Source organism: Toxotes jaculatrix, chromosome 9 (genome assembly GCF_017976425.1).
Source record: "Toxotes jaculatrix isolate fToxJac2 chromosome 9, fToxJac2.pri, whole genome shotgun sequence".
In the NCBI taxonomy this organism is placed as follows: Eukaryota; Metazoa; Chordata; class Actinopteri; family Toxotidae; genus Toxotes; species Toxotes jaculatrix.
Genome location: NC_054402.1, coordinates 10958557 through 10982741, shown reverse-complemented (window position 1 = coordinate 10982741; position 24185 = coordinate 10958557). Strand labels below are relative to the sequence as shown.

The following is a 24185-nucleotide window of genomic DNA, read 5'->3' as shown; positions in this document are numbered from 1 at the left end:
TTATCTTGGTTTTCTCATTGGTTTCTTTTAGACACTTTGGTGTCAGTTTTGTATTACAGCTCATTTAACCACTGTGTGCAAACCAAATTGCCCAACAGGGACACTAAAGCTCTTTACTCAGTGGTGGAAGAAATCAGATCTTTTACTTAAGTGAAAGTAATGCTACCACAGTGCAGAAACATTCTGTTACAAGTACACACAATAGTATTACCATCAAAATATTCTTTTGTACAAAAAGTAAAAGTACTCAATAATCCTTAATACTTCATCATTATTTATTAGTTGACTATATTTTATAATAGTAATTTTAATCATCAAAGTTAATTTAATGCCATGCATCAGTTCTTGTCTCACTTTTGCCCCCTCACATTCATTCGTCACATTCATTGCCAAACATGATGCTTCCCCTGAGGGCTTTGAGTCATCAGCAATGGCCAGAATGTAAAGCGACACTTAGTGTGTCCGCTTCCTCTGCTTACCAAAGAGGTTCAGCAAACTCAGGTTCAGCATCCACTCAGAATGCGAAGAAGCAACTGCAACAGCTGATCCTGATACAAGAAATATTAATAATGTTCTTGTATCAACCAATGGATCTTGAATTGTTCTAGCCGGTTGATCAGCAAGGACCTCCCCCGAGCAGTTGCTGACAAGTCCAGTGTGGCTACGGTACACCCCTTCATCTGACCATGGACATGCCCTCAAGAGAGAGAACACCTTAGTGATCCACAGAAATGCTTTAAATGTGCAGTGGGCAGGATTTAGGAGAAACGGGATATAATATTCATGGAGTATAAGCAACTGGAAAGACAAATTGATGTGTTTTTGTTTGCTTTGAGTGAGGCCTTCATTTCAGCACAGAAAATGGGTCCTCATCCACAGAGCCCACCATGTTGGACTGCCATATTTCTACAGTTGTCCTGAACCAAACACTGGCTCTAGAGAGTAAGTTCTCCTACACTTGGAAAGAGAGAGGTGAGAGGAGGGATATTCAACTGGTTGCAATCTGCAACCTCACCGCTAGATGTCACTAAATCCCACACACTGGTCCTTTAAAATAACTACACACTTCAATCTTGTTTCCTGTTCTTCTTTTATTTTACGTGGACATGACAACATTCCAGCCACAAGATAAGAAGATAGAAGTGTGCAGGTACATCTACATATTTGTGTGCATGTCATTGCTACCTAGTACCTGCACAGAATCTATGAATGTGCATTGGCCTCTTAATGATTGTCACAAAAACACTTTGCCAGAAGCACCTTCATTATCCTGCCTGCTACAACTACAGTGGAAACCCGAGCAACCTAGTCCATCAGGAAACCACTTTGCAGTCTGCGCTTGACTGGATGATGCATGTTGATGGTCATTTAGCATGCCCAGAGCACACAGCTCACCAAACTCACATTTTAATTTGATATATTAAGAGGGGCACCTACAGTAACAGTCAAACCAAACAAGCAAGCCAAAAGCAGCAGGGTAATAAGTCAACTAAGCAGTCTCTCCAAGAGCTTTTTTGCACCTACTCAATTGCCTTTAACTGAAGTCACCCTTGAATACATTTGCAATAACATTTCCAAATTACGCTGTAGCACACTGTGACATTTCCCCAAAAGGACAAACTCTATCACTAGTGATGCACGTTTTTGTGCTGCTATGATTAAGATTTCTGTTGGTGCCAAATTAGGGAAGCTCTCTCTAGTGTCTTTCCTGGACAGATACATCACTGTCAAAGCCAACTTTTGGAATGAATTAAATTAAACGCAACAAAGGTGATCCATTACATTCTTTTGGCATCTTGACTAAATTAAAACCACAAAGTATTTTTTAGCAAGATCTTGTGGTGCGGTTGGCACTACAAACCTTATCACATGCAGTTATTATCAACACATGATTTTGGCCATTCTGCTCCATCCTCACATTAATTAAGAACACATAAAGTTAAGGTCTTACCTGTTTTTCAAAATAAGAAGAATAAAAATGATCCTCAGAACAAATAATCATTTAAATCTTTTGAAATATGTGTGCGTTCCTGGGACAACAGAACAAAGGGTATTTTGTGAGTAGCCAACATTTAAAAAATATTAAGTGAGAAAAGACAATACATGTTCATAGAATGATTTTTTTTTTTAAGTACAATTCAATCTGAAAATGTATGTACTAAATGTTTTAATTTGTTTATGTTTTTTTTACATGTCAGCCACTGATTATGTCGTCCTACATTTTAGGCTACTAAAACTTTTTGAAAAACCCAACCAAAAATTTAGAACTAACGTCTGTCAAACAATTGTACAGGTCCACTTACCGGCTCTTACCAGAGATTTAAACCACGCTTCACAATCTTGGACTGCTCTGATGTCATCATGTGTCATGAGAGCACATGACAGCTTGTTACCTGGTGGTATAACTTGTCACAAAGCTGAAAACAAGGCAGTTTTCAGAGATAGATGGGTTTCATTGGATAGTGACGATGCATGTGACTTCAGTGGCTTTCTTCAGTGACCTTTAGTGCTGTTTCTTTCCTCTCCTCATATCCTAAAAAGAATTGTTTGACTTTTTTTTAAATACACCTGTTAATGTTGTGGATAAGAAGATTGATGCTGCTCTCGTGTCTGTACAGCACCAAAACCCACCTACCAGCACCTTTGGACAGAGCCAAGCTAGCTGCTTCCAGTCTTTATGCTAAAATAAGCTATACCCTTGAAGGCTGTGGCTTTATATTGAATGGACAGATATGAGAGTGGCATCAGTCTTCTCATAAAACTCTTGGCAAGAAAGTAAACAAGAGTTTTTCCCAAAATATCAACCTATTCCTTTAAAAGCTGCTTCAGAGTAATGAGATTAATTCTCATACGAATGAAAACTTGCACATAAAACACATAAACACAGAATGTGTAAGATTTCACTCAGGAAATAACGTTGAGACATAGTCTTTCAAAGCTGTTTCTCCTTTATTTAATGGGAGTGAGCCTAGGCTGTTGCAGAAGAAGTCATGGAAAAACAATTACAGCTTCACAAGAATTTTTTTCAGGAGGCGACAGACTTTAAGCACCTTACGATCCTGGGATCTTGGGACACCGGGCTGCACTGTGGGTGTCCATAAGGTTTTATAATTACAGTGGATCAACTCAGAGAATGACTCACTCTCCAATTACAGTGTGGACACCTCACATTAAGTGTCTTTTTATTAACTTCAGATTACAAGAGGGGACAGACATATTCAACACCTTTTTCTGCTGTCAGGCCTCCAATGTCACTGTCATCTGGGAATCTATGAATGAGGGAAGAGTGGCTGATGATGAATAGGCTATTTTCTGCCGGAAGAGGTGAAGAGTTGCAATAAAAAATTCTTGAGATTTGGTCATTTTTCAGTGGGGTTATTGACCTTTGAAAATTGGCAGGAATTCAAATGTCAGCACCACTCCTTCCATGTGTAAGCATGTCTATAAACGTACAAGTGTGTCTGCACATTCGAAAGAAGTCACTGACCCTTGAGTTGGTTTCATGTCGAAGATTAATTACTTTCCGAAGATCAGGCACAATCTCTTGTAGTCCGCCGTTGACATCACCGTAAAGCAGAGGACAGGGGAAAAACTAGAAGTCAAAGTAACAGCATAATCCTCCTAAAAGCCACATTTACAGATTTATAACTGTTCAGGGAAAAGAGAAAGAGGCCTGTGTAAATGAAATAGAGTGAGGCTTCCTTTGCTGTTTACCTGCCCACCCCTGTGGCACAAAGAAAAAGATCCACCTGTAAATTCATCTATCAATTTAATGAAAAATGCCTTACAAGGGAGTGATAAACTATCTTATCTAAATTATTGTGAGTTAGCAGACACAAAAAAGAAATCTTGTTAGGGGCTTCTACGTCTGGTTTTGCCTTCAATCTCTGAGTTAAATGGTATGTTTGGATCATTTCTCAGCTTCCTCCGCTCTTCCTTTCATCTCCTCTCCTCACTCGGCAGCAGACTGCAAACCTCAGTGTTAGTAGCTACAGTTGCTAATAAATACAGCGGACCTTCAGCCTTTATCCAGATGAAGACTCTCAGGAGAACTGCACAAAAAAACGGCTTGTCTCAATGATGACAACTCGCATGATGAAAACCTACAGCTTACAGTCTTATACACTGATGTAGTCTCCACTAAGTGCAAATAAACTGTGTTATAGGAACCATCTCAGTGTGTGCCCTGGCTCTATACTTTACATACATGACAGTCAGGCTGCAGAGATATGTGTTGGGATCAGCTCTGTGACAGCTTGTGAGTCCCATCCTGTCCTCCTTGTGTTGGGAGGATGTTGAGAGGTTGAACAGAATCACATCCAATCTGTCCAAGGACGACCTGCTGGGAAGGTCCCTGCTTAATTTGTCTTCCCGCTGCTCTGCCATTGGCATTTTGCCATATTTTAAAGTGAATCCAAACGGTCAAAACATCTCTCTCTCACTCACTCTCTCTCTCTTTCTCTCCTCCATCTCTCACTGCCGACACATTGGGGAGAAGGCAAATGGCACAAAGGACGAAGCTCACTGCCTTCAAATTTGGCAGTGAGGATACTGACAATGACGGAGCAATGTGTTGTTGCATTAAAGGAAATAGAAACTAAGAAAACACATTGAAAAAAATGGTTGATGATGCTTTCAGTGTGAAGTTAAAATATATTCTTTTTGCAGTTCTTTGTCCTTTCTCTCAATTCATACATGCCACTGGCAGTATAAGTCCTTGTCTGATGCAGTAAAAATGACCTAAAATGTCAAGGGTTTTATACTCATGTACCAACCTTTATTAAATAGCATCAAACCTTTCTGTTCATTCAATGAAATTGTTTAATTTGTAGTTTGACAAAGCAGCTCAAGTTCCAATTACTAGCTTTTTTTCTGGGAGCTTTCAACCATATCACATTATCTTCATCAGCAGAAGGAGACTGCTCAGCTGTCATGGGCATGGCTTGATGGACATGCAAGCTTAGTGGCTGAAAAAGGTGACATGCAGCAATGGTATGCTGAAAAAAGTTATATGTGAAATACAAACAGCTACTGAGCTTGCAGCATGCTAGAAGACAATGTAATGCAGTTCACAGCTCCAGAAAAAGCCATTAAGTGGACCTTGATTAATTCAAACAAATTCTGATAATTAGTTTTCGCCACCAAATTTGACACGTGCCTCCAAAGGATACTGACTGATACTGACTACTAAAACTAGACCTTTAAACATGAATAATCTCTGTTTATCTCTGTGTGTTTCTGAGTGTGTTGGAATGAAACACTTGATACTGAGTTGTACACACTGGTGGGAGATGAGTCATCATCACCCCCCCAAAGCAGTTAGTTGGTAAGCACATCAGGCACTCTGGGAGAGTCAAGCACCTAATCATAAAGTGAAGGATCATGACACCACTAAGTGTGTCTCATTCGGATAAAAAAAAATATATAAAGACAGACTGCCACAGGCTGCAGGTTAAATCTGAGGTCTGTGCTGCCATCTGCTGCTGATGCTTTTCCATGCTGCTGTCTCCTGTTGATGGTACATTTAAAACTATCACATTCTCATGAGCATGATGAATGTTACTGTCCCATGTTTTATAGTAAGGTGCTAATGATGAATAACAACAAATTAGTTTTATTATTTAGTAGCGTGCTGGCGTAGATAGATTCTTTCACCTTCACCAAAACATCTTTGTTGGTGTACTGATGCAGGTGGGGTGACACTATATTTAACTCCTGATTTTCAGTTTCAAGATTGTATAAATCTTACAAAGAGAATATAAAGTTGCATAAAATGGAGATACTCAAGTTTTAGTAACTCAAAACTGTAATTAAGTGCAAGACTTGCTGTTCTTAGTTACACATCACTGCTGCCTATTATACAAACAGTTCTAAGACACATCGCGCTCTAATTTTGGTACTCAAACACTTGATTGATTCAAAACTGCATTCACTGCCACTGAAACTTAAGCTGAAATCTCTCTCCACTTTCCCTTTTTTTGAATTAAAGTGTCTTCCCTAATTTAAATAATAGGTGTTAGCATGTTCAACTGATTCTACTGCCACTCTCATTGTAAAAATCTAAGGGCTTCTAGTTATTGTGACTCCTCCCTCACAACTTGCAGGCTCAGACTCAGCTCACACAGGTGTTTCATTTTTGGCTAATTTGACTTTTGTCCATGCAAGAAATTGTGTGATTGTGCAGAAAAGTAAAACATATGCATTTGCAAATTCAAATTAATCAGTCAGAAAAGAAGTCTGCACCTGGTTCCTACAGATATCTGACTGTGTAAAGTTGTAAAATGCTGGGGAATGACACGTCTCCATTCAGCAAAGGAGCCAGGTGTCACCAATCAACACGTTACTGCCTGACTTATATAAAAGCAGTATTCTGTGTTTCAGTGTATTACCTCTGTGTCAACAGGAAGGAAGTGCAGATTATTGGTGAGTGTTTGATGTAGTTTTACTTCGAAAAGAATGAGTTTGTTAAATTGTGCTTTGTAAGATGTTGTTGGCTCTAGATGCTGTCTAGAAACTTCTCTAAAAGTCATTTTACCTCCTAACCCCAAATCCCGTAGGCCTTCATTTCAAACACAACAGCTGTTTAAATAACTTATTTTCTAGTTTGATCATATATTAAGTTCACCTGAATTTACCCTTTAAATTTGTCATTTTCTTTACTGTATAATCTAGGCTGAAGTATTTTTCTCAACTCTGAGACTAAGGATGTCTGGCCGTGGGAAGAAAGCTGTACCCAAACCAAAATCGTCAGTATCCCGGTCTTCCCGAGCAGGGATCACTTTCCCAGTGGGCCGCATCCACAGGCTGCTCAGGAGAGGCAACTATGCCGAGCGAGTCGGCACTGGCTCCGCAGTGTACCTCTCAGCAGTCCTGGAGTACCTCTGTGCTGAAATCCTGGAGCTGGCAGGAAATGCTAGCCGTGACAACAAAAAGCAACGAATTGCGCCTCGCCACATCTTGTTGGCTGTGAAAAATGATGAAGAACTCAACAAGCTGCTGGCAGGGGTGACAATCTCAGAGGGTGGTGTCATCCCAAATATCCAGGCAAGCCTTCTCCCCAAGAAGACAAAGACACCCAGGGAAGATAGTTCTGCTAAAGATGTTCAGTCTCAAGAGTTTTAATTGTGAATGGAAAAGTTTTGTAAATTAACATATTAAAGTGTTTTATCAAAGAATGCTTGTTTTACTTAATGTGTAAGGCATTGGAAGAGTCTTTCTGGGGAAATGCTCTTCACCTCTTTCTATGGGGATTTCTGTCTGTCTCTGATTTGGACAGACCTGGGAAGTCCTACTTCTGCAATCAAGGGAACTTATTCTGTTTGTGAGGAATATGAAGTAGTTTGCTCTTTACATGTCCATTAAAATGTAATCTCTTAACTTCTATACCCCTGATCTTGCTCATATGATCTTACTTTGTACAGGTTGCTCTAAATTTTGTTGGTGTTTAGCTCTACAAACAGTATGTGTAGATGTCTACACAGAGGCATTTGGAGTTAAAATTCCACATTAAGGAGAAACTATACAAATTAAGTTGGGTACAGATTTTGTTTACCTAAGGCCAGTTCATAGTTCTGCAGACACTCAACACTGTTGGTATGTTACTGTGTAGCTGCATACCCTATGCAATAGCCTCATGTGCATCTCTGAATAATTGTAACTATGTGTTGTGGCAACACAGAATGCAACAACTGTGGTCATCCATGTCTATGGGTGGCTGGATAAGAGCAGGAAGTTCGCCTACCTCCTTAAAAACTGCTAGAGGGTTTATTGTGATGATCAGGGTCAGCATGAAAAAGGATCTTAATCACAGTGCATTGGTAAGGCCTGATAAGGATTTTTTCTTCTATGCTTCAAATGAAGCTAATTCAATTAGATAAGGATGAATGAGTTTCTACATTGCCTGTATAAAGACAGTGAAAGCATTGACACTTTCCAGTCTGAAATTTTCATTTACTGAGACTGAAAGTTTGTCTCAACAAATGAACATTGTTTTTCCTACAGATTAGATTGCCATGTTTTTACACTGAGACAAAAGAGAAATGGTAAGTTGTCCAACCTACCAGCCAAGTACCTTGGACAACCAACTGTACTGAGGAAAACTGATGCTGTTTAAAAGGCAATGGGTGGTCACACTAAATATTGATTTAGCTGTCCCAGAACTATGGATTTCTCTTCCTCCCACTACATGATTCTCCCCATCTATTGAGATTTTCAAAAGTCAACTTAAAACGCACTTTTACTCATCAGCTTTTAACGGTGCCTAACCCAGCCAGCTCAAGGTATTCTAAGCTTCTGAAGCCTCCATGGATCTCTGGTGTCTCTACCTGCATTGTGAGACCATGTTCCTTTAATAGTGATGATAGTGTTAGGAATGGTAATAAAAACAATAATTTCTACTATTAATAATATTGTTGCTGTTTTTGTCATTATTAGTATCATCACTATCTTTTAAAATTTCTCCTGTTTTTCTGCAGTTTTCATCTGTCCTGTAAAGCACTTTTGAGCAACTGTGCTCTGTGTAGTGTTGCATTTACTGATAAATAAATAACTAATCGTGACATTACTTCAAAGTAAAGACTTGTCCCGTAATTTGTACAATAATAATTCATGTAAACCCTTAAAATGTAGCTTTTTTCGAAACCCTCTGTAACACTGCGTCTGCTGAACATACCCCTGTGGGTAACGACGTGCTGACGTAAGACGTATGAACAACAAACAGTTGTTGGACTTCAACAAGATAGCGAATGGCACCGCTAGACAAAAACAGGTTCAACAGACTTCTCCCAGGTAGACAGAGACCTACAAAACCTAGCCGGTCGGAGTATCTTTAGTATAATCTCGGAACAGTTAACGTTGTTACAGCCGGCAAGTCTAGAGTCGGCACGGTTCCCTAGCGCCAGCGTTAGCCACCGAAACATGCCCATTTCTCGGAGTGTGACGCCTGTTTTTTTTCTGGCTGCCGCTGGTCGAGGGTTGTGATGCGAGGCGAGCTGCGGCACGACAGAGGGTGAGACAAGAGCTACAGCCGGTAAATATTTTTCTCGACACAGGAGAATGGACTTTGTCGGGGGGAAACAGTCGGGCACCCTCAAAGAAGCAGGCATGCGACCGCACACGGGCCTGGATGTCATTGTTGGGCAACAACTTTAGCAAGCTAGCTAACGTTAGCTCGCTCAAATTCATGCAAATGAATCGGTTTGGTGTCGGACAGTAAGCTCACTTTGCTAGCGTAATGAAGGCGCCCTGAGTGACTTGTTCATTTCTATTGACTGTACTGGTCCTCTTAATTGCTGCTGGCAATGTGCTGACGACCAGGGAGCCTTTAGTCGGTTCCCACTTGGAGCAATAGGACGCGGTTGGCAGAAATTATTAAGTGCTAGTTGCCTGTCTGGGTGGTAGTTGAGCAAAGTTGTCTGGTTTGGCAAATAAATAATTACTGAAACAGTATCTATTTCCCACAAGCATCACATATTTCTTGTATTGATATTTGTGTGAAATTGCACTTTAATTAGCTATTTTTTAAGAATGCACCAAAGTCACGTGATTTGAGGTTTGTGAAAACTGTAATTTAAATCATCAGTTAAGATATAGGTATAATTTTCTGATTGCACTTGAATATAATTTGGTCAATTTAGGACCAGGATAGGTGCACATCTACGTTTATTGTTGTGAGATAGAGGCAGACTTATCCACGTCAGTCGGATCCTAGTTATTGTTTAACTTAACATCTAGGCTGTCTGGCACAGTTAAAGACTGAGTTTCACTGGAAATGAAAATATGAATATCGAAGAGCAGTGTCTAGATTTGTGCAATGTCAAGACAAAAAGCAACGTGGACGATGATCACAACACTACCAACAATACCGAAGAGGTCACACCTCGGATTTCTGAACTGATGACAGATAGCAATACAGAAAAGCAAAATATTGTTCCCACGGAGGCCTCTGAAACGTACCTGATGCCTCAGCTCACTGACAACCTTCAGGTAGCTGAGGAGGATAACCACCAGGTACAAGACACACTGGAAATTGATGAGGTCAATGGAAACAGAAACAGCAGTGCCCAAGACACCCCTGTGATAGCAAATGCCACTGACTTGATCTTTTCTAATGATGAGCAGCCCAAGGACAATATTGGGGGGAAGAAAATGAAGGAAGATAAAGACACTGATCCTGTTGTGGGTGAAGGGGATGATGGTGGGGACATGGACATAGGTGTGGATCTTAGTCTGGATGAGAGTGGTGTGTTGGACACTGAATCGACAAATGTCAGATCGTCATTAGACAATACTTCAGACTCAGAGTCCACATCTCAGGATGTCCCCGCTGGCAGCACAACAGAAAGCCCGTCAGATGCAAGCCAGACAAACAGCACAGAGGCTTCTATCACGGACCAGGCAGGACTGTACCCCTCTGTGGAGGATGGGGACGATAAACACAAACCAAGTGGCAAAAGGGTGACATTTCCTTCAGATGAGGACATTGTCTCTGGTGCAGTGGAGCCCAAGGACCCCTGGAGACATGGTAAATACAGTGTTTTTCTTTCTGCCTGTCTTTATGTGTGAATGACTTTATATTTATCCCAGTTGTCTTTTTTTGCCTTTATGAACATGCCAGTTAAACGTGTTCTGCCAAAATGTATTCTCATAGGGCTTTTAATTTTTCTCAAGCTCCTTCTTGGGAAAAAAAAGCCATTCATTCTGTTCAAATTGGGTTGCAAATGTGCCATGTCATAGTTCATATTCCATGTGTAGTCGGTAAAAACAGGATTGAGCTATGGATATCGACACTGATGCATGTGAGGTGTGTCCATATGCTGCTCTTTGATGGGGAATGTTGTTTTGTGTCCATCTTCAAAGCGTGTCATCTCCCGCAAGATGACACTACAGTCTATTCAGTCCTTAGGCAGCACCTATGCCCCCGCCCCCTTTTTCCAAACAGAAGTTCAGTTCTTACTTTAAATAGTCAAATAAATACCATTATTCCCAACAGCCAAATGCACCTAAATATATCTAAATATAATCCCACGCTTGTGCTCTGTGAAGCATTGTGAGTGGATCCCACCACTCCTTGAGGTGTGCCATTTTACCACAGTAGGTTCCTGTTTGTTCAGCAAAAACACGTCTAACAGAAGCTCATGCAGGATATGGCACTGCCTCTACCGTGTTGATTTAAGGAACACAATCTTTAAAGTCACCACAAGTTACATTTTCACTTTTAAAGTTAATCTTCCATGTAATGATGTGTTTGTATTAAATTTGGATAAAATAAAACTCATCCTCATCAGGTAAATTTTAGCACTACAGCAGCACAAATTGCATACGGTCGTATACAAATATCTGCAAATTAGAAAGCAGAATGCATTGCAGTATAGATTACATCCAACGGGTTTTTCTGCCAATCTAGATCAAATGACAAAGTAGTTAATGTACATTTGGAATTTATTTTTGTAGATTACTATTTATATATAAATTAGTGTACATGTGTAATGAATATAATCAAGCATAATGTGATAAATATATTTATAATACCAACAGTTTGTTAAGTTGCACATTTTTCTTTTTTTTGACTATACACTCCTTGCATAGAGTAAGTTCTAGTACAACAAGATGCTATTTTACTGTCAAAAACGATGTATTTGCCAAGACTGCAGGAATCCCCACATCCTGATCCAGGATTAATAATTTTGATTATTTGCTTTTTATTTTATTTTTGTTTATGTTTTTGGGATCTAGCTCTTCTTATGTAGAGTTATACTGCGTCAGTATACAGTCATGTTTGATGTGTTTTTTGGAAGAGCTGGGAGGTCGTGTGGGATCTGACTGTGACTCACAGGCTCCTTCATCTGGCGTGGACAATGGACATCATTGAACAAACAGACCTACAGTCATGGTGTGAAAGCTGGTGTTTGCTCACAGTACAGTGACGGCAGTCGACATAGTTACACCATTGATGATAGTCTGAGAAGATGCCAGATTTGTGTTAATTTCAACTATACTGTCGGCTAGGCCTTCCTGTCTCAGTGGCTGTGTGACCTGTGTGGTTTTAAGGGTAAGGCAGTGAGAGTCCTGTGTTTTTTCCCTGGTGCATAAAACCAAAAATGTAGGGCAGGCCATGGTAAGGGTCAGTGGTGTGAAATGTCCATATGGGGGAGGGGGAGTACAAAGAGCCACAAAAGCAGCTAGATTAATATGCATGAACAATACTGCCTCATGTTCAGCTGAATGTTAATTGTTCTATAAACACCCCTGCAGTTGGTGAGAAAGACACTTATGTTTGCAGCTGTTCATCCAAACACATTTAGCTATGTTTAACTGTAAATTATATTCTACTCATAAAACATAATTTACATGTTTATAGCACTCATTCCCCTCACTGTTGCTTTTCCAACCTCTTTCTGTATCAGCACCTTTTCGGTGCGCATGCTAGGCAGCCATTTCTGATCGTAAATTGGACATGAAATATCTTTAGCCACACTCTACTGGGGCAAAGTCCAACCCAGTTTGCCAAGAGTTCTGAGCCCTTATGAAACACCCAATGCTGGGAACAGTAAAGTATCTTGGTGACTGTAGTGTGGGCTCAGATTATTTATCTCACCACATTTATCACATAGTTTATTTAAGTTCCAAAGGTCCAGCTGATTGTGCAGTTGATATTAGAAGTTCACAGACAGTTGATGGCGGTGAAGTTAATCACATGATACAGAACATTCTGTTTGTAATTTAGATGACGATAACTCTGTGCTAAATTTATCAGAACATTTTTGGTCCAGTGGGTTGGATGAATACAATAAGTTGGACTTAAAAAAAAAACTCACTCTCATAATTTGATGGAATTAGTTTATTTAAATCCAAGTGATGAGATCAGACTGAAGTCATTTTGTTTGTTATCTTCATATTTAGAAGCATTTACTGTATGCCTGGGTCTTTAAATCTCCTTATTTATTGAATAGTGTTTGCCTGGTTCTACTTTTAAATCGCTGGCTGCATTTCCAGTTTTTCAACAAATAGGCCTTTGGTTGTGTTTACAGCAGATTCCCAGGTTGGAAGGACAACCAAGCCAATCAGAACTTGGAAGGAAGGTGGAATGAAGGGGCATATCATTTTCTACATCAGTGCCTGGAAACATGGTCACCAAAATGGCAGCATGTCTGGATGAGATTGAAAAAGTTAAAAAAATAAAAATACATTTTATAACAGCATATTTCTTTGAAACATTAACTGCGCTTAGCAGCCACTACTGCAGCTTCTGTGTCAGCAGAAAATGACTTAGACTGGACCAACCCAGCAGTGTTCACCCTTCTAGGACATTCAGACTGAAAAATGTATTTATTTAACTGACATGTAAACATATTGGTTGAATTTCATCCTTACCTGTAATTTTCAGCTGCATTGGAAATTTTGGTAAAATTTTGTGTGTTTCAAACTCATGATGATCAACAAATAAAATGTCACTGTATAAAATAAAATTTCACTGACTCAGCAGTTATCATAAATATCTAAATTTCCTACCCAATTTCCACTGACCAGACCTGTGACATAAAGTAACAGAGGCTAATAATTACTATATGCTCAAGGTTTAATGGATAGTTGCTTTTTGGAAATTGCTTCTAGTGCTGTGTTGTCAAAGTTTATTAAATAACTAAGTCCGTCAAAGCTGAACTACCTGAACTTTTGGCATTCACCTGGATATCTCTTCCTTAGACCTGTTCCTGCCATCTGTCTTTAGGACGTGCTAGCACATGGGACAGGCCCTCTGAATGTGTGCGTGTGACTGAGTTAAAGTCCAGGAAATGAAATGTATCTATCTCTAGCCCAAGGCTCCTTATTCTTCTTTAGGAGTAAGCACTGCCCCACAATAGTTCCCCGATCCATCTACACCCGTTATCTACAGATCTAGGGTCATATTCCCCAGGTTCCTGTCTTATGTCATCTGTCAGAAACAAAACAGTGAAGTGGGTCTGAGCTCACAGAGCCTGGAGCTTCATCCATGCACAGTATGAGTTACTGCTGTAGGAGCAGAGGGAAGAATATGTTAGCTGGGTATTGAATGTAGCACGCATCATATATGGTTATGGGTAAGGGTATGGAGATTCAACAGAAATACCAAAGCCACTTCACAGAGTATGGCTTTATAGAAGAGTGGCCAGAAAAAAGGTCATTGCTTAAAGAAAAAAAAAAAACACACTTTCCATCACCCCTCGAACACCATTGTAAAGTACACTTCAATAGTCAAGTGTGGTGGTGGCAGCATCATGCCATGGGGATGCTTTTCATCGACAGAGACTGGAAAACTGGTCAGGATTGAAGGAAAACAGAGATTTGAGACTGTGATGGAGGTTCGTTGTCCAGCAGGACAGTGACCCTAAACATACTTCTAAAGCCCAGACCTCAGTCCCACTGAGAATCTGTGGCATGACTTGAAGATTGCTGTACACTAACACAACCCATCTAACTTGAAGACGCTAGAGCAGTTTTGACTTGAAGATTGAGCAAAAATCCCAGAGGCTAGACGTGCTAATAGAGACATACCCCAAGAGACTTGCAGCTGTAATTGCAGCAAAAGGTGGCTCTAAGTATTGCTGGGGGGCGGAGGGCGGTGGGTCGCCATTCTGTTCACCCCCCTCCCACCCCAATCCGTTTTAAGTCCAGATTGTAATGCAACAAAACATTAAAAACACTAAGGGAAGTGAATACTATCCTAAGGTGCTGTATCTGGTTTAATTCCTGTCAGAAAATAAGCATTTGAACAGGAGTAAACTTCATAGAGTCAAGAAAGCTACCATTTAAAATAAACATGAGGTTCAGAATCGGGGGAACAATAGTGGCCAGCTGTATTGTCATAGTCCCACTTCTACCTTAATCTCATTTTTCCAGGATTGACATCGTCCAGTTTCGTGGTATCGGCTTACACACAATGTGTGAGGCAAGAATTAAACAAAAAATGTAGAGCAGGAGCAGTTCCTGGAACTACCATTGTAATACTGTACTCAAGAGCTTAATTTTGTAGACGTACTCTTGAACAGCATAAGGGAAGTGAATACTTGAATGTCATTTTGTTCTGCCTCAGAACTCTTTTTTTTCCATCCTCTCCCTAGACTTAAGGGATGCTTGTTCTGTCCCTCTAGGCTTGGATAAATACTACATCATATTCTGAGATTCCTGAACTTCCCAGCATGCTGCGTAGGTTTCCCTCCTTCCCTGTTTCTTCTCCCTCACCAGCCAGTTCACGTTAGGTGCGGTTTGGGCTTACATCATCAAAGCTTGTCTTTACAAAAGCACTGGATCATACTACAAGCATGTGCTTAGTTAACTCGCTCATCAGACTTATCAGGTTGCTTGTTTTAAGTCATGATACAAGATATGTTTTCACAGCAGCTATACAGAATAAGAGAGTATTACTGTAACTAGACTACGGCAACTTTATTGTGATACAGCTTTGTGTACAAATAAGGTAAAGCCTGCTATTTGTAGTTCAAATGATTCCTTCATATCAATGACTGTTTATCCTGCAAGCAATCACACTCTTTGGCCTACGTGCAGCTGTGTCTCGTGTCATCAGACCCAAGGCCCACTTGGCACCAGGTTATTAGAGGCTCTGTGACCCATGAAATGTTATGTGTTGTGGCTGTGGACCAAGTTACAAACTGATAAGCAAAGCTTTCAGTGTAGAGAATGGACAAAGGCTTTGAAAACCTAGGAGTCCAGTTTGTACTAGAGGCAGACCAGTGCTGGATTTGGGGGTCCAATAAGGCCAGTAGAGTGGAAACAATGTATAATAAAGTATGATTTTAAAAAGTCCTTATGGGGTCATGTGACCAAATAGCTTATTTGATAAATCCATGTTGTCTGATGTACCTGTCTTTTACTTTTAGGTGTGCAAGGATATGTTTTTGTCTTATTGGTAACAACGTGACAGTAAATATTTGAGTGCTAAAGCCAAGTTAACACCATCACATGTCGGCAGAGAATGCCGACTGTCATACAGGTGTCTATAGGTCTGTAATGAAAGTAAAAATTTATTGGTCGTTGTGTGCTCTTAGGATTGTTCTTTATCTCTTGTTTGGTTTGTGTAATACTTATAATAATATAGTTGTCGACTTCGTAATGTTAAAGTTTAGGAAATTATAGTTTTAGTTTAGATGATATTGAGTTATGAAGAATATCTTGTACCCAGATGCAGTTTGACTTACTAACTTTATTAGTGTTGAAATGTGGACTCAACTAAGTAGCTGATATATAATGGCATAAATTCTTGATCAGTACAGCGCTGCAACTAACTATTTTTTTTTCATTATCGGGAGCTTATTTTCTCGATTGATAAATATATTGTCAGAAAAAAGGACATATGTCCATCAGTTTTTCAGGCTGCATCTGCACGTCTTGTTTTGTCTGATCAAAACCCAAAATTATTCACTTCACCGTGATATAAAAATTAGACTAGCAGCAAATTCTTATATGGGAGCGTAGTGTTTTTTTCTGTCAATTGACCAATCAGATAATGAACTAATTGTCTCAGCTTGAGATCTGAACTTGGCATTCAAACCAAGTAAAACTTGATTGGGACGTCTCTTGTCACCAGATTTTGCACGAGCATCTGCTTAGCTGTCAAACAGCTACTCTTCCTACTCAGGTGTTGCTAAGTATTGTAAACACTGGAGTTTGCAACATAAATCTTGTAACAGTGACACTGACTCTAAACTGGTGTTTTTTGTGTCAGGACATTTTTTCCAGTCTATAGCACATGCTGGTGCCATATATCTGTGATACAATAATACCTGTTGATAACATCAGCGCTCTGAGCTAGCTCTAGTTTGTACATTCATCTATTATGCATTTTTGTCCTCTGTGCTACACATGCACCTTTCTTTGTCGCGTAAATGCAAGAAAGAAAGTGTGCGTCAGTTGGTACTTGTTTTGTGATGAATCTTGTCATTTCACCTTGTGTCTGTTTGCACAGTAGCCCTAAGTAGCCATGGTCATTTTTACCAGCAAAACTGGGTATTGACAGTAATTGGTCAAGTAAACACAGCCTGAAATGTACCATTTTGGCTCTGATGATTTCTCTTCTTGTCACGATGCCTGAATATCTGTTCCTGTAAAACAGGACTTCCTTGCTCTCCCCCTCCCTTACCTGCTCTTATCACTCCTAAAGAAGGTGGAAGTGACAAATATTACCTACAATGTCTACACATTACACAAAATGCCCCCTCATTTAAAAATAGAGCATACAACTGTTGTTCGCTCATAATGTCACTCTCCATCTGGTCTGGCAGCTTTCTCTCTCTCTCACTCACATGTAGGCTTGGTTTCATGTGGGAGTTTAAAATGGCTGCTCTTGTTTTTTGTTTTGTTTTTTTGTCTTTTTTTTTAACTGTCATCAGAGTCCGTCATGCCAAGAGAGAGGCAGTTAAAATGTCTTACAACGCTAAAGGCATGAAGTCAACATAGCTACACATGCACCTTTCTTTGTTGTGTAAATGCGAGAAAGAAAGCGTGCTTGATGTGAAATTTGTGGACTGGTATTGTGTGGGATGTGTATGTTTTGTAGGAAGCCTGGGGGTTGCAGGTGTAATTTCTTTCAGAATCTGCCTCAATCTACCCTGAGTGCTCTGTTAATTATTGATCTGCACGCAGCTTCTTGGAATCAATTCTGAGGTTTTTGCATAATCACACTCCTGCGAAGTCTTGCCACTACTTGAGCCACACCATTAGACGCCATCAAATTTGCTTGATTTACTTTTGATCCTCTGCCCTCATTCAGACCTGTGTTGGTTGAGTATGATGCAGGTTATGTAAATGGGTTTAGATGATGGTTTAAACCTCTGGCCTCATTTGTTTTAGAGCAGGAGGCAGCTCCCTCCAAAAATCAGACTTTTATCTCTTGTCTGTGTTTACCTACTGTCACAGTCTTGTCATCCAGACTGGTAGAAGCACACAGCAGTAGTGCCACAGACCGTGCCATTCTGCCCCACCTCTGACAAGCCAGGCAGACAGCTGTCATGTGTGAATGACGCTGCTGTCACCATCCACAGCACAGCAGTGTGAAATGACCGGGAACGGGACTGGAGACTGGGAGAGGGGGGCTATTTTGAACACTGGCACTTGCATGTTAAGTAGGAGCTGGCAGAGCTTATGTGTTCCACCCCCAGCATACTCGCACCCATCTCTGGAAGTCTGCCTAAAGGCTTGGCCTGTTATTTCATACATCTCTGTTGTCACCTCAGAATATAGGTGATTTCGTGTTTTTGCGTTAGAATACATCCACACTGAAGTCAGCTAAATTTGAAAATGGTCTTTACGTGTGAAAACAGCATTTCCAAATCGTTTTTTGCAGAGATCTTTGTCCGCAGTGAAACATGTGAACAGCATAAAAATGGCTAAATATCTTCTCCTTCGCCCACTCCTCAATTGGCAAAAAAAAAAACAAAACTGCATCACAGCCAACATCTGGTAAGGTGTGGGACAGATAGCTGCCACACAGCTCCAGTCTGTGAGTAGGCTACACACAGCTAGTTACTCTGCCAAGTGACAGCCCATTATACCTCCATTTGCTGTCCTCCTGCTCTCTTTGATGACCTACAGTGTGTTTTCATGCAGCCAGATTCATTACGTAGTTGTTCTCATTTACATATTTTTCTGTTTCTGTTGTGGAACAACTCAACTAATATCAAATAGTTATTTGATTATGGCCCATAAATACTAAATGTGCTACATGTGAACCTGCGGTCATTCCCATGGTGCTGCGCTGATAAACATCCCTGTGGTATAGTCGAAACACCATCAGACAAAATCAACATAAAACCTAGGTTAATAGTAAAAGCTCTGTTGCGTACTTAGCTATAGTGACATTTAAAATGAACAATCACAGTGAAAGTTAGAGGTGACTTAAGATTGTCTTTGCTTTACTGGCATACAGCCTCCGACCCTCACTTGGCTGGCTTAGGTCATCGTTTTGCAAAAGCTCTATTTACCCCGTACACACTAAAACACCAAGCTGGCATTTTCAGATTTACACAGTGTGGAGGACGTTTTGGCAAAGCTCAGTTTTTTGGGGGGGAGAAAAACGCTGTTGGACAGAGGGCTGAAGTGGAGAGTAAAAAGATCCACTTACAGATTTAATCGGCTTAATGTGGACATACTCTGATATGCAATAGCAACGAGAAAACAACTACACCTCTTTTTCTGTATGCTCCATTCTGCCTCCTCCTGATCTCTGCTTTTGCCTGCCCTGAGTTTAAATACAGCCTCACTCATGATATAGTCATCATTTATTGTTTAAAATGAGTTCTCAGAGGGTTTAAGAAGTGACAGAAAGTTGGCTTCTTTACTGCTACATATCCACTGGCCATCTCTGGGCAGACTTAGGTCACTGTTTTCCCAAAATTCAGTTTTCTTCATCAAAGCTAAAACAGGCAGCCTGTGTTTTCAGATTCATACACTTCAGAGACCACTTTCAAAAAGCATAGGGCGGACGGAAGGCCCAAACAGAGAGAAGATTATGCATTATCAAATTTAGCTGATATAGTGTGACTGCACTCTTAGTTGAAGGGTTATATGGTTTCTGTCTGAACTGAATGTTCTCCGTTCTTGAGTTTATGAAATATTTTTAAAGCCTTCTAGAAGGTGAACTTAATGGATGTCATTCTCATAATGGATGTCAAACTAACAAGTAAGCATAATGTGACATATTATTTATGCAAGATTTTCATCTGACAGCAAGAATATGCAGGTGGTACAATACCTAACCGAGTGACAGTGTGAACTATCTTCAGACTGGAGTGGTTTTAGTCAGTGAAGCAGCAAATCACCCAAAGGCTGCTGAACATGTTACCAAACAACTAAAAAAGAGTGGAATAAATCCCAAGAAGCACTGGTCGGACACCTGGCCTCAATGTGCTGTTAAGTGATCTGCATCCAGTCTTCTCTGTTGGAGCACCTTTTTTGAACTGCTGGCTGGGAATAATTTCCTCTCAAAGCATTTAACTTGTCAACACTGGTTTCTCGACTGTTACCTTTCATTACAGGCATTTTAGTTTAATAAATGGTGTCTAAATGGTCAGTTCAAGGTGGCTAACACTTTCCAGAGCCCTTATGCTTTTGATTATGGAAGCATTTCCCTCCTGTCAGCATGCTAATCCTTCAAGAGGATTGGTCGACAGTTGTTGTTGGGTAGTATTAGCTGCTACTTAACAAATTGTATAAGGTTGGCCAGTGCCTGTTAAGTCAGCCAACAAGCTGAGTACCTCTCCAACTTCATTTTTGCCACTACAGTCCTTTCTCTCATTGCGTTGTTATGTAACTAAATGTTTTTGAAACCCCGGCTGTCTGTGCAGATCCAGATGTGGGCAGACGGCAGGACAGGTGTTTATCTACAGTAGCTTGACTGAGGCTGGTACAGTCTTCACCACATTCTCAGTCTCTGCCAAAGTTTTTCGTACACTTTTGACATGCAGAGCATGCTGACTCTAAACTAGTGAAACCAGTATGGGTAGACAAGGCACACAGAAGAAATTCAAGACATCGCGAGACATTATTATCCAACATTTTCAGTGGAATCCTCTCCTTGTGCCAGGTCTCTGTCGTCTGCAAATAGAGTCGCCTCGTCCTCTGCACACATGCAAACACTTGTCTTTGCTTGTTTCCTCCTTGTTGTTGGAGCGAGGGAGAATGCACAGCACCTGCAGACTGTGTGTTTGCTCTTTGTTTCTTGTCAGCTAGACAAAGAATAAGAGTGAGTAATGAGGGTGCGAAGATGGCAGGACTGAGGAAGATAAACAGACATGGGGTCAGACTTCACTTGGATGCCTTCTCAACAAACCCTTACTTTGTACTAATGCTTAATTCAGTGCCATAAGCAGCATCAAATGATCATTTCTAGTACAAATGTGAACGCAGGTGATTTTTTTTGCTAAGATGATGACTGTCTACATCTATTCAGCACCTTTTTGTGACAGCAGGTTTTAGATAGATGATGAGGTCTTTTTCAGCACCTTGATAAAGATAAGAATTACATGTATAAACAGACCCTAAAGGTTTGGCTTCAACATCAAATGCTTGCAGAGTGATTCATAAGAAAATAATTAGGGCCCTTACATGTTCCTTCAGATGTTTTTCAAAAGGTCTGATAACAGTGGAAAGCTTTTTTTTCAGAAGTTTGGAGAAAGGGAGGTTTCAGTGTTGTCCAATTTATTTTGTAACTTTCCAAAAACTATGGTCTGACGGTCCTGGCAGCAATTGACTAGGTGTGAATAGATGGGAAAACAATGGGCAGAGCTTCAAGTACCCCAAACACCCCTTACCTCACAGTCCTGCTTCCACTCCATGTTTTTAATTGCATCCCTTACATGCATGTTTATTAATCACTTACGCCAACAAGCTCTTGTGCTTTATCATGCAGCAAAGAGCCTCTCACTTCACATTACATAGGTAGCTGCTCTGAAAAAGTGGAAACAATTCCTGCCTTTATGTCTCACATAATAGTCTATCATGGAGATGGTAATGGTTTGGTGAGCATTGATACCAGTCCACTCATCTGTCCCAGTAAGACTATCACAAAGTAAGTCTAGTACTAAAGCCCACGCTCACACTGTGGGCGCTCTGGGTTGATCTGTTCTGACCTTTCGTGGGCGGTGGTAGAGGCTTTGACTTCAACAATGTTATGATGTTGTGCAGCTTCGAAGGAGAGGACTGGTATTTTTAGCAGCTGTATTTAATAATGAGACATCATTTTTAGAAGAGTGGTCATACTTACATGGTAAGAAGCTCCTTAGGCCACATTAATTGAAGATCAATAATAAACGACAATGCTACATTGTTTTGATGAGTTGACATGAGGAACTGGCAGCGTTTAGCTAACATTGTTGAAAGTAATTGTTTTTTTAGCACAATTATAGCTCAAATTCCCCCATGCTGATTGTAACCTCAGGTGTGCCATTTAAAGTTACTGCGCTGAAATCCGCCTGCCATTGTTCTAGTAAAATGACGTGTTAATTTTTCACTGAAAACCGTGACCTCACCCTGTGCTTTATAGCCTCTAGACAAGCTGTAACCTAACTGCAAAAAAATGCTTTCTTTAGAAAGCTTTGACATACTGTAAGTACATCTCCCTGCTCTGAACGTATGTGCCTGTACTTGTTGCAGCTCTGCCAGTTGTTCAGCTTAAGTAATTGATTTATAATTTATGGCAGGTATGCTTCCCTCGATGCCTGCAGTTTTTCCTTGCCCCAAGATAGCAATCCAACTGGCTGTGTGCTGTAACACAGATGCAACAAAGCCAGACCTTGTTAGGGTAGAGCTCAAACTGACAGTTTAGCAAAGAAATTAGTAAAGGTAAACCTGGGTTTGTCATACATTTGGATATATTGACTCTGCACTAGACTGTCAGATGAGCATACCCCAGTAAACTGGATTATGCTGAATTGATTTCCAGATCTGTTGTCACACTGAGACCATCTAAATTTGATTGCATTGATTTCCTATTGACAACCACCAAAGGCTAAACTAAGCTCATCATCATTAACCATAAAGTCCAGTGTTTAATTTACCTCTGTTGATCTGAGCAACCTGGAGGCTGTTGTAGCATTCCACTGCTTCATTTTCTCTTTTTTTTTTTGTTTGCAAGATCAGCGATGGCATCATCAAGTGATTTAGTGTGTGTTGTTGCACAGTGGATTGTGTCCAATAATAACAACAAGGGGAAAAGAGTTGTGCTGCTTGTTTGTGTCATTAAGCAGATTCACTGAGTCAGAGCAGAGATGGACAAGTTCCTTTCCTTGTCTCTCCACACTCTCCCAATCAAGGGTGTTTTTAAAGCAGTGGTCCTGCCCTTTTTGCTTTTTCTTCTTCAGTACAACATGAAGAGCTAGTTTCGTCTATTGAAGGGATGGCCTGGGCAAATTTAGGATGGTGCAGTGCAACAAAGGAAATGTATAGCCTGACAGCTTAACTTTATGAAATAATATTTGCCACGTTATTGAGCGTGACATGTGCTGAGGAGTTGCAGCTTAACTCTGACCACCCTGGGCTGAATGTCTTGCCTCCCAGAGGAAGAGATGTGTTTTTTTGCACAGTTGTTGTAAATCTTTTTTTTTTTTTTTTGACTGTGCATATTATCAGCTCTCTACTTCTTCGCAACCTGGATTTCAAAGATGTTGTTTGGAGCAGTGTGCTTCCCCTCCCTCTCTCCCCCTTCTGCGTACCTCCTCTTCACCACTCCCTCCATACATGTACCAGCAGCACTGGAGGGAGTGCAATAAAACAAAGACAGAGCAAGCAGAAATGCAGGCAACAGCTGTAGCTCAGCTCTTAATGATCCTGCAGCCCCGAAGCTCACATCTCTGACTTCTATTTAACACCGAGCATTTGACTCCTAAGTGGCTCTGTTACTCGTTTCCTTTCTTTTTTATCTACCTCCTTTTCACCACTCCCTACTTTCAGTCATATTTTTTGCTGAGGTGTTCAGCCTAAGCTTCCATGCACTTCTTTCTTTGCTTTTGAATACTGTTGTGATTGATTATTTTTCGTTAAAAAATTGACTCATTCTCTTGTTTTATTCCATCTCCAGCTCGCTCACCTCCCTTTGTCCTTCTGTAATTAATGAGCTATGCGTGAAAATACTGTGCAGTAAGCATGGGACCCTCCCCAACCCCCCCACTCATACCCCCCCAAACCCCACCTTCCCTCAGGAAATGTTTACACACACACTTGCTCCACAGCCACTGTGCACAATAACACTTTTCCAAGGACACGGTGTTCACTGGAACGCACACACTGTACTGTACAGTTTTACAAGATTGCACTCTCACATACCAGGAAGCAGAGGCATTTAGGTTAAATCCACAAAGCTGTGTCCAGATATTTTCTGTAGATAAAGCACAAATGTAAATAAGGAGTAATTGGGTCAAATAAAAAAAGCACCCTGCCAAAATGTACTGCATAAGAATGGCTAAGTAGTAATTATTTAACAGCATTAGATGACAAAGAATTCAGACGATGGAGATCCTCACCTTGAAACCACCACAGCAAGTTATTAGCATGCTTTGTTAATTAAAGGAATTGCTTCTGCTCTGGGATACAGATCAAAAGAGATAAAGATAAAACTTTAAAGAATACTAAAGAAGAGAGATACTCTCCAAAAGAAAGCCTTCACAGTTTTTGGCTAAAAAAACTTGATATATGTTATGTGA

The 24185-nt window shown here is 40.4% G+C and overlaps 2 protein-coding genes across 4 annotated transcripts in view; both read left to right on the top strand.

Moving 5' to 3' along the window:
- The first annotated feature begins 6397 nt into the window (after positions 1-6397).
- Positions 6398-7172, top strand: LOC121187183 (histone H2A). Of its 2 annotated transcripts, none has more exons than XM_041046331.1 (2): positions 6398-6423; positions 6673-7172. In XM_041046331.1, the coding sequence occupies exon 2, from the start codon at positions 6706-6708 to the stop codon at positions 7120-7122; it is 417 nt and encodes a 138-aa protein (XP_040902265.1). In that variant the 5' UTR covers positions 6398-6423; positions 6673-6705; the 3' UTR covers positions 7123-7172. The 2 variants fall into 2 exon arrangements, with proteins under 2 accessions (XP_040902265.1, XP_040902266.1); XM_041046332.1 differs by having other exon boundaries at positions 6402-6423; positions 6697-7172.
- Positions 7173-8719: 1547 nt separating this feature from the next.
- The window catches only part of ppp1r37 (protein phosphatase 1, regulatory subunit 37), a 35980-nt gene continuing 20514 nt past the window's right edge, over positions 8720-24185 (top strand). For both annotated transcript variants that reach the window (XM_041045850.1, XM_041045849.1), the window contains exon 1: positions 8720-10522. In XM_041045850.1, the coding sequence (XP_040901784.1) occupies positions 9778-10522 (745 nt within the window). In that variant the 5' untranslated portion in view covers positions 8720-9777. The remainder of the gene's footprint in view (positions 10523-24185) is intronic.